Source organism: Cynoglossus semilaevis, unplaced genomic scaffold (assembly GCF_000523025.1).
Source record: "Cynoglossus semilaevis isolate Cse_v1.0 unplaced genomic scaffold, Cse_v1.0 scaffold419, whole genome shotgun sequence".
NCBI classification, from domain to species: domain Eukaryota; kingdom Metazoa; phylum Chordata; class Actinopteri; order Pleuronectiformes; family Cynoglossidae; genus Cynoglossus; species Cynoglossus semilaevis.
The window spans coordinates 339,197-349,840 of NW_007585113.1; the positions used below are offsets into that span (position 1 = coordinate 339,197).

General features: G+C 38.4%; 1 protein-coding gene and 1 long non-coding RNA gene across 5 annotated transcripts in view; one reads left to right on the forward strand and one right to left on the reverse strand.

The window, feature by feature from the left end:
* Positions 1-1,808: 1,808 nt before the first annotated feature.
* Positions 1,809-3,700, forward strand: LOC103398515 (uncharacterized). Of its 4 annotated transcripts, none has more exons than XR_003049011.1 (4): positions 1,809-1,896; positions 2,731-2,916; positions 3,239-3,341; positions 3,500-3,700. It is a non-coding gene; the product is annotated as an uncharacterized LOC103398515 (long non-coding RNA). The 4 variants fall into 4 exon arrangements; XR_003049010.1 differs by lacking the exon at positions 1,809-1,896 and adding an exon at positions 1,939-2,432; XR_003049008.1 differs by lacking the exon at positions 1,809-1,896 and having other exon boundaries at positions 1,960-2,916.
* A 2,851-nt stretch (positions 3,701-6,551) lies between these two features.
* cnstb (consortin, connexin sorting protein b) overlaps positions 6,552-10,644 on the reverse strand; it is a 13,607-nt gene continuing 9,514 nt past the window's right edge. Inside the window, exons 10-14 of the mRNA XM_017030737.2 lie at positions 10,599-10,638; positions 9,943-10,196; positions 8,994-9,077; positions 8,759-8,903; positions 6,552-8,309 (exon numbers count right to left, since the gene is read on the reverse strand). Coding sequence (XP_016886226.1) covers positions 8,101-8,309; positions 8,759-8,903; positions 8,994-9,077; positions 9,943-10,196; positions 10,599-10,638 — 732 coding nt within the window. The 3' untranslated portion in view covers positions 6,552-8,100. The remainder of the gene's footprint in view (positions 8,310-8,758; positions 8,904-8,993; positions 9,078-9,942; positions 10,197-10,598; positions 10,639-10,644) is intronic.

The window sequence follows — 10,644 nt, forward strand, 5'->3', positions numbered from 1 at the left end:
TTCTCCAAATTCCAGGGTGACAGAAAAATTGGCACTGATTTATAAATATTCACAGTGAGAATAACACAGAGGAAGTCCACCAAAAAAAAAAAAATCCTAAACTAAACCTAAACTATTAGCCACTGAGGTAGATTTTTTAAAACGTATATTCAAAACTATTAGCCACAGAGGTAGATTTTTTAAAACGTATATTCATATTATCTGTGATATATGTTACATATATGTTACATGTTGGTTTTCTTATTGAAACATAAGAGAATAAGGACCTGGCATGTATATCAGCAAAGCCACAATGGCGGATTGGAGACGTGCATGGCCAGGCAATAGGGGTGGGGCCGTCCTGTGTTACGCAATGGGAACAGCACTGCTGTCTCGCCCTCTCTCTCTCGCTATCTTCTCCCCCCGAGTCTCTTTCTCTCATTTTTGAACGTGCACCCAGCAGAATATCAGCACCCCGCCCAATTATCCTACTGCGATGAAGCAGCGTGCTCCATGTACACAGTTGTGCAGTTTATTTGTTAAATAGCTCTACATATTCGCTGAGTACATCACGCAGGACTACGTGCTGTTGTGAGAGCTGAGTATATCTGTGAGGTGGGGGCTGGGGGTGGGGGGGGCACAGTAGACAGATAGGACGGAGAACTCAATGACTCAGAAAGGAGAAGGTTGGGAGCAGGAGTGACAAAGATGCCAAATCACGTTAATCTTCACGTCCTCTCGTCCAACCTGAGACGTCAGCCACCTCGAAGTAACCTTCTCTTTATTGTGTCCTTGGTTGTTTTTGTTTTTTTAAATGGTGCAGCCACAGATTTTTTATTTAAAAAAAAAACAAACAACCAAGGGCTTCATACTGTTCTGTGTGTCCTCAAAGGCATGAAATGACCTCTACTGCTGTCATGTGGGGCTGGGCCTGGAAATATTTGTCATCAGTTAGAAACAAGGCCAACAGTGGCACCTGCTGGTAAAATGTATTATCCGTAAGCATGTGACTTGCTTCATTCTGGGTAATATTAACAGCCTTTATGTAAATAAATTAATTAATTAATCAATAAAAGGAAAGGTAAAGGTAAAGGTTTCCCAGCAACAACATTATTCATAAAATTGTGAAAAGAGGTGTTGTTCTTGTAAGGGATAATCCGATTATTAGCCCCTACTAAAAATAAAATTTGAAATATTTGGACGCATCATCTGTGACTTTTACTATGCTTATATTTCTTAATACATTTTGCAGAATGTGTAGTTTGTCAGGTTTGTAAATATTAAACTAAAAGATTAAAAATGGTTAGTACGCTAAATATATATTATACTTTTCACAGTCCTTTGTGGCCTCGACGGTTTATTTTTGTTTAAAATGATGTTATGGATGTTAGTATGTGTAACTGCTAAATTAACACATTCTTTTGTTTTTATTTTGTTATGACTTCAGTAAAACAATGTCGTCGTCCTGAACAAAACTGTTACGCTAATGTGGCCAGATAGGGCGCTGTTTGCATTTTGGGGGGGTGTCCGAAGACCTCTCTGTGCTTTTTTTCCCCTGTCCAGTCAACCTTAAAATGTCACTTCCTGTTTTTTAGCATAGGTGTGTAGACATATATACGTATATAGCGGAAATAACTATTAACTATTTGAAATTATTTTTTATTTTGTGTTTAAATTATTTATTTTTGTATATTTTCACCAATACGCTTTTCTGTTCGCTCGTTCTATCAAAGAAAAAGTTCTACGAGACTAAACCAACTAAAAAAAAAAAAAAGAATGTGGATGTCAGCGGTCAACTGTAGGGGGCGCGCTGATATTGGATCTGGTTGGTTTGTACAACGGAAATAGGAATACGTTGTATGGTCCTTACTTCCGGGTGTGGATCCGGAGTGTTAGTGGTTTGGGCTTTGCATTGAGGTATAGTATTTCGGCTGTACAACATCAATCTTTCATGACAAATATATGTTCTGCCAAAACCACAGCGATATGAAGATAATTTCAACTTTTTTTATATAGTGGCACAATAACCTGTTACGAGGGGTAGGAGGGGAAAAGGAAAAAAGAGGGGGGAAAAGGCAAATTAGAGCTTGAATTCTCATTTATTGTGATGTGTAATGTATCATGAATCCATATACTAGTTTAATGTGTGTTGTTTAGGTCACGGGGTTCATTTCATGCAAATTAAAAATGTATAGTTTTCTCCTGAAACCTTTCACGTTAATAATTACATTTACGTCATTTCCTCTAGGTTACGCATGCGTAGCAAGAGCCTATAAATAATACCGGAAACCTGCGCTCTTCCTTTTCAAACAAACATTTGGTTGTCGTCGTGTGTGTGTACGCGCGCGCTTGTTACGAGGGCTAAGCTAACTTGACACGAACAAACGTTTTACGTTTAAACGACTTAATGAAGCAGTTTTATTAGGTCTGCTCCACTAGGTCGTTTTTTAATGGTAAGAATTAGACTTTGAAGATGATTTCTGTTAGTGCACGTAATTGTTTGTTCAGTCTGCTTTTCGTTCGGGTTAAATGTACTGGACTGATAACACAACATTGTTACTTTTTTGGTTGTGTCGACAATTATGTATTTTATTTACGTCATTTTCTCTTGATAGTTTGCGCGTGCATAGCAAGAGGCGGCATTTAAATTAAACCGGAAATATTGCTCTCGTTTATCAAACATTTAGTCGCCCTCGAGTGTGTATGTTTGTGTTAATATGTGACACAGTGATGTGTTCTGCTAATCTGCAGGTTCTTCCAAGCTGTGGACGTGTGAGGTGTTTGGCCTTCCACCGTGACGGCATGCAGAGACCAACACAAGTTTTTTTTATTCCAGCTCATTGTTGTCAGTCATTGTGCCTTGTATGCTATTGTCATTGTCTTAACAAATAGTGCAGTGGAGAAGAGTTGTGAACACAGCAGCTTGGACTCTGCCAGGTAGAGTGAAGGAGAAACTTTATTTGTAGCAGATCACGTGTCTGGACTTGAGTATTTTTTAGTTGTGTAATTGCTTCTGGATAGTGTTATTCCAGCTCTTTCCATTCATTGTGCCTTATTGCTATGGTCACTTTTTGGCAACACATTTGACACTTTCTGTGAACTAATCTTTCACTGTGTTACGATATAGCACTTTATTTGGCTTCTAAATATGTGCAAGAAAACCGTTTCGTTGGAGTGATCCAAACATTTTGGCTGTTGAGACTTTAGCCACGTGTGTTAGTGAAGAAGCGGCTTGTTCTGTGGGGAACGTTTCTTTCAGAGTGGATCTTGCATTTTGTAGTGCATAGTAACGATGACACATGCAGCAGACCGGTGGACTCCATGACGCCAAGAAGTCCGAAGCATCTGGATTCTGTTTTATTGTGAGTGCGATTTAGTTGTTTTCCCCAAGAATATTTGATTGCAGTTTCAGTAAATTATCAAGCTAAACTTTACCATTTTGTTAAAACTAGCATTTTTATGTGCACTTCAATGCTTTTGTTAATGAGTTTTAACATGGTATTGTCTTGACTTCCTTTAGGTCACAGGAAGTCGGAGCCCATGACCAAAGAATAGCCTGTGAGGAGGTTGCAGGAACGCTGCCATCTAAGTGGAAAAGGAAGCAGAAGAAAGAGGTTTAACCAAGTTGCTGCACTCCTGATGATGGGGCCATGGTTGAATCCTGTGAGCACGTAATGTAACATGTATTTGTAAATGTTTTGGTAATAAAAGGCTAACGTTATTTCTGTTGTGGTATTATGTGGTAAGTATTCTGGTAGGATTTTTAGCTTTTTACTACTTAGTTATTTTAGATGTTATGTAAAAACTAACTTAGAAATAGAAACTTAGAAACTAATAAAAACTTAGAAATAGAAACTTAAAAATAGAAACACACTTAGAAACTTAAACTTAGAAACTACTTTTTACCTATACCCTTGACAATGCATGCCCTAAAAGGCAATGAGAAACCTCATATCTTGAAATAAAGCCACACAATGGTCCAAATAATTTTTTTCTTTTCTTTATTCTGCAACATTGTCTTTTCAGTCACATACAGTTCACAATAAAAGCACAATGAATGGAATAAGTGCAAAGGCTAAAATAATGAACAAAAAGTGACTGCATTAACGCACAATGAATGGAATAAGTGCAAATGCTTAAAATAAAAACTATTGCCAAAAAGTGATCTTAATGCTATCTCACAATAGCATTAAGATCAATTTTTGGCAATAGTTTTTTTTAAAGTAAATTCTTAAAAAAAACTATTGCCAAAAATTGATCTTAATGCTATTGTGAGATAGGACACGTGAGATAGCATTAAGATCACTTTTTGGCAATAGTTTTTATTTTAAGCATTTGCACTTATTCCATTCATTGTGCGTTAATGCAGTCACTTTTTGTTCATTATTTTAGCCTTTGCACTTATTCCATTCATTGTGCGTTAATGCAGTCACTTTTTGTTCATTATTTTAGCCTTTGCACTTATTCCATTCATTGTGCGTTAATGCAGTCACTTTTTGTTCATTATTTTAGCCTTTGCACTTATTCCATTCATTGTGCGTTAATGCAGTCACTTTTTGTTCATTATTTTAGCCTTTGCACTTATTCCATTCATTGTGCGTTAATGCAGTCACTTTTTGTTCGTTATTTTAGCCTTTGCACTTATTCCATTCATTGTGCCTTAATGCAGTCACTGCATTAAGGTATGCTATCTTACAATAGCACACAAAGGCACAATGAATGAAATGAGCTGGAATTACACAACTCAGTAAAACACAAGCCCAGCAAACAACATCTGCTACAAATAAAGTTTCTCCTTCACTCTACCTGGCAGAGTCCAAGTCTTCTTCTCCGTTGCACTATTTGTTAAGACAATGGCAATAGCATACAAGGCACAATGAATGCCAACAATGAGCTGGAATAACACAATCAAAGCTTGTGTTGGTCTCTGCATGCCGTCACGGTGGAAAGCCAAACACCTCACACGTCCACAGCTTGGAAGAACCTGCAGATTAGAAGAAAACATCACTGTACCACATATGAACACAAACATACACACTCGAGGGCGACTAAATGTTTGATAAACGAGAGCAATATTTCCGGTTTAATTTAAATGCCGTCTCTTGCTATGCCATAGTTTGCGAGAGAAAATTACGTAAATTCCCGCAGTGTAGATTTGCGGAAATGAAATACATAATTGACGACACAACCAAAAAAGTTCCCATTCTAAAACGACCTAATGAAGCAGACCTAATAAAACTGCTTAATTAAGTCGTTTAAACGTAAAACGTTTGTTCGTGTCAAGTTAGCTTAGCCCTCGTAACAAACATTTGGTTGCCGTATGTGCGTGACACACACACGACGAAAATCAAATGTATGGCGGAAAAGGCACAGAGCAGTCTTCCGGTATTATTTATAGGCTCTGGCTACGCATCCGCAAATTAGAGGGAATGACGTAAATGTAATTAACGTGAAAGGTTTCAGGTGCAAACTCTCTGTATTTTTAATTTGCATGAAATGAACCCAGTGACCTAAACAACACAAATTAAACTAGTATATGGATTCCTGATACATTACACATCACAATAAATGAGAATTCAAGATCTAATTTGCCTTTTTTTTTTTTTCAAATGTTTTCCTTTTCCTCTCCCCCTCCATTGGACTACTGCGTCTCACTTGACTTGTTCACACTACACTTACACTATACAAATAGGTTTTCGCCCTCTTGTGGCTCAAACGTGCAAATTCACTCATCGACGTTTTGGCGTCAACTTGTTCATGAGCGAAGTTGCACGTTTAAGCCACAGGAGGGCGAATCGTGCAGACAACCGATAGAAGAACAGCTAATTTAAAAAATAAAATAACGATATAAATTCATGCAACTTTTTCACATGTATCAACGTCTTTAGTGACTTATATTTAGATACTTATATATTATAAAACTATATTTTACTACAAAGCGTAGTCAAAGTATGATTGACTTTTTTTGGACAATAGAATGTTAACACACAATTATTTATTAAAAAGGGATATTACGTAAAATGTGTTGGTAGATGGCGACCCAAACAACATAATGAGGTGTTTTCATTAAGTCTGTGGCCGTGATCAAAACCAGTGACAGCTGCTGCAACGACTGACCTGGTTACAGGTAGACCTAGGGACCGTCTAAGAATATCTTCAGTCTAGAGAGACGAAGAGTTAAATGGAGAGTTCGTGTGAACCAAGATAAATGACATGTAAAAGTCATGCATAAAGGCTAAAATGCTTTTATAAATATTTACGCCATCTATTGGGAAAACGTTGGTACTGCAGGGGAAAAGCAGAAGCATAATAATATAAATATTAATTAATAGTATAAAAAACAATTCACTTAATTTACACAAAATATCACCTGAGTATTGAGGGCCAAGATCTTTATCCCAATAGAAGGGCGATTATTCAACTGAAGTGTTTTTGTCAGGCAGCAACGGCTCACCTATCGTCCCCTCTTGGACTGTGACCACAGGGAGGAAGAGTCTGTGCCAAACCTTTTTTTCCACCAGTAGAATGAGCCCCAGTCTTTAACAGGAAATGTACACGTCATTCACAAGAAATAGAGTCATAAAGTGTCACTTTATTGAACTATTTTGCAAGGAATTATTTGAATTGGGAGGTGGGATGATGTAAAAAAAATGTTTCAATGATAAAATCAATCAAATCTAAGACTACTTTGTATTTTTCTTACGGGCATAACAGAGGACATAATTATTAAAAACCTTAGAATTGTTGTTAAATTGGAAAGGATATTGTACAAAGGTAAAATTCACAACACAGCCATCTGGGATTCAGAGCAGTGGAGCTCAGGTCGAGCAAATTCAGTCATCATATCAAAATGTTCAAAGCCAAGTTCGAGACAGATGAAAAAGCTTTGGTTCAGTCGATGTGAAATTTACAAATTCATAAATGTTATATTTTTTAAATCTATGGAAACAATAGCTAAAAAGACGTGTTTTAAAATTCAGGGTCTGATTCTGACGTGCTGATAATCAAAGGCTTTTAAAAAATAATAATAAATAACATGCCTCAAATATTCTCGAGAAAACAACCGTCATAATCCAATATAATCACTGCAATTGTAAAATATAATATTCCTCCTGATAAATCGTCTGGAAAAAGACACAGAAATAGCTTTACACATTACAGTATGAAAAAAAATGTCTCTTTTTCTCCAATATGTACATACGTATATTTCAGAGTGAAAAATGTCACACGGTATAAATTACAAATGAGGTCAGAATGACAGAAAGGTACGAGGTCTGTCTTGTGGCAGTTTTAAAAAGAATTTGAGCTACAAATGTCAAGACCCCTGCTGGAGAATGTTAACAATTACTCCACCCCCACCCCCCCTTACTTTGTACACATACTTGTATTATGACCTGTGTAAAAAATATTCTAATATCTAGTCTGTGCACTGCAGAAAATTCAAATGAAGGACATCAGGATTGACAAGGAAAACAAAATGTTTTTGTGACGTAAACTGATTGGTTATAATGTCTTTAAGCCTAATTCAGTGTTTATCTTACTGTACATTGTGGGTTCAATTGAATAAATAAGCAAATGTATTTGTCTTCAGATGCTTTATAGGAATTTTTTTTATTATTATTTGTAACCACTTTCACTATTGTAACTAGCTTTTTATCAAAGGGATAACGGTTCATCTAGATCTAAAATCAAGGTCTTCTAAAATTCATATTTGTAGATGGATTTATGACATGAAAACAAAATAAAGGTTCCAATTCAACACGATGGACAACACGCACAGATACGTCACCAAGATGCTCAAAAGTGCGTCTTATTGTACAATTAATCTTTTTTTTTTTGTCTCTTCTAGCAGAAGAACGCGGCGCTCTTCATTGGAAATGCACTCTTGCCATACTGCATAGTCATATTTACAGGTACTACTGCCCCTTTTCTGTGAGCAACTCTGCTCAAAGTCAAGTTCAAGTGACTGAAAAAAAAAAATCAACTTTAAATTCGGTCAGTGCCAGTAAATGTCATGTCTCTTACTCTGTGATGCTTCCATCCTCCTCCACCGTGTCCTCTTTGGCTCAAACCTTTGTTGCTGTTTTTTTTTTTCTTTCCAGGAATGTTGAGGACAGTGTCTTAAGTGTGGGCAGGCAGCCAGTAACTGAGACCTTCAAAGAAGGCTCGGAAGTTCACGGCGTAGAAGTTCACATTTTGGGTGAAGTCTGTGCAAATGTTGGAGTATGTGTCCACCAGGGTGCAGTAAAGAGCGGTGCCGCCGATGCTGATCACCACAGTCACCAGACAGAGCAGCAGGAGGATCAGGCAGGAATCCCCACTCACCTCATCTGAAATATAGCACGGCTCAAAATTGAGTGAAGCAAAGACAACAACTGATTCTGAAAAATCAGCTCTCCCCTTGAAACGTTTAAAAATCTCCTTTGGTGACATCTGGTGGCCAAATAGGTGTATGATTTTAACAATATTACATTCAGTGGGATTTTGAGTTTCCTGCATCTTTTTGTGTTGGAATATATTGCCAACAATCATATAGACTTTATATTATATTTATAATGTTTTTATTCAGTCAGCGTTTGAAGGGGATGCTTTGTATATAAAGTACAATATTACATTCAGTGGGATTTTGACTTTCCTGCAACTTTTTGTGTTGGAATATAGTGTCAATACTCATATAGACTTTATATTATATTTATAGTGTTTTTATTCAGTCAGTGTTTGAAGGGGATGCTTTGTATATAAAGAAACAGTTGTGAATGCGGCAAGACTTTGCAAATACCCTGGTCAATGGCGTCCTCCGGTTCACTGAAGCGAACTTTGCGTTTGCAGCTTGGTTTAGCATCAGAGCTGCTGGGAGGAGGAAGTCCGTCCAGAAACGCTCTTCTCCTCTTCAAAATGGAGACCAGGCCATCGCGAGAGGAGCTCTGGAAATGACAAAATACGAAATACATTTATAATGTTATTTAGATTTGGACACGATCAACACAGCATCTGGAGTCAGAACAATCACGTACATTCAGGAGTGCTGGAGCTTCGTGAGGGATGAATACATGCTGACTAAGGTGAATGTGAGTCACTCCAGCCATCAACATCATCTGCTGACATAATAAATAGGTCATTCATTATATAAGGGTCGGACGGTGAAAACGGGCTGCATCTGCACAGCAGCATGTAAATGAGTGTACTGTTGTCTTCAGAATAACCCAGTACTATCTTCTTGTAGTACCAGTTTTATCAAAACCACTCAACCAAAACAGAGTAAGGTCAATAAAAGTTACAGGAAATTAAAGTGGTATTTTTGTATTATTATTGTGAAGTCTTTTGTCCTGAGGCTGTAAAAGGCAGACAGAGAATGTAATTGTGAGTGTGGGAGAAAGTGCCAAGAAAAGCATCCCACCCAGGACCCACCCAGCCAAACCCCCGGCTGGATTACATAACGGCCTCAAACTTGATTCTCTCGTTAGAGGGACGTCAGCTTGTTTTGATTATTTGCAGCAAATCCATTTTGGTCTCCACCCTGCGGAAAAAAGAAATCAGGCCCCGCCAGCTCTAGTGTTTTAAGTGAGCACATATCTTGGCCTGAGCACAACTGGCAGTGTCTGCTTCCTAAATGTACAGCCCCACCAGTGGACATGGGTGAAGGGTCTGGAAGAAACAGCACAGAAATGGTTGATTGTCCCTGCATGGACACCAAACTGTGGCTAAGAAAGTCCAGTCTTACATTTTGTGAATGGAACACTAGAGATAAATGTCTATCTATCTATCTATCCATCTATCTATCTATCTATCTACCTATCATATACCTACCTACCTATCTATCTAAATGTTTTATTTATCAAATACTAGACATTTTAGGCGCCCCCTTGTGGGCTCATATAAAAAAACCCCACTGTTCTAAATCGTTGAACAGCTACAGTTAGTGATAATCAGGCGTGTGACAACAGAGCACAGTGGGACTCTCACCTCTTCTGTGTTGGACAGCTTGGCCAGGTCCTTGTCTGAAGCCTGAGGGACACCAGCCGGCCACTCCACATTCACCTCCTCCTCCTCTGGAGTCCCCACGCACGGCTCGTCCTCTTCTACTTCCTGCCCTTCCTCGTACATTTCTTTCTCCGCTTCTCCGTCCTCTTCCTCCTCTGTTACAGACGGCACTGGACCATCTATTGCGTCTCGCTGTCGTTGTCCTCCGTCGTCGAGGGATGCGTCCGGTTTGTCGCCTGCAACAGTGAATAAATGTCGAATATATTCATTTAGGATACAGTACACCAGTACCAGTACAGGCAGCATTGCTGCCCTCTGTCTACATTTTCTGACATGTGTTGACAAACTACACAATATGTTAAAATGTTAGCTCCTCTGATCTTAGGTCTGCAGTTCTACGGTCCACCTCAGGGCAAATGCAAAAAGGGACGCTGATACAGAGCTTAGAAAACAGATGTCACCAGTTACTTGATTTGGTTACGCTGTGTTCGCGTCACGCGTCATCGACACTACAGTCAAATGTAGTTCACGTTCAGGCAAGCATTTCAGTACAGCCGAGTTGTATTTGTGTCCAGTGTATTAGTCTACGGCCAGACGGGTGTAAAATAAAAGACAAAAACACAACCATATCCGTTTACCTTCATCAGGCAACACCTCTGATGTCTGGTTCTTCATTTGAACGAT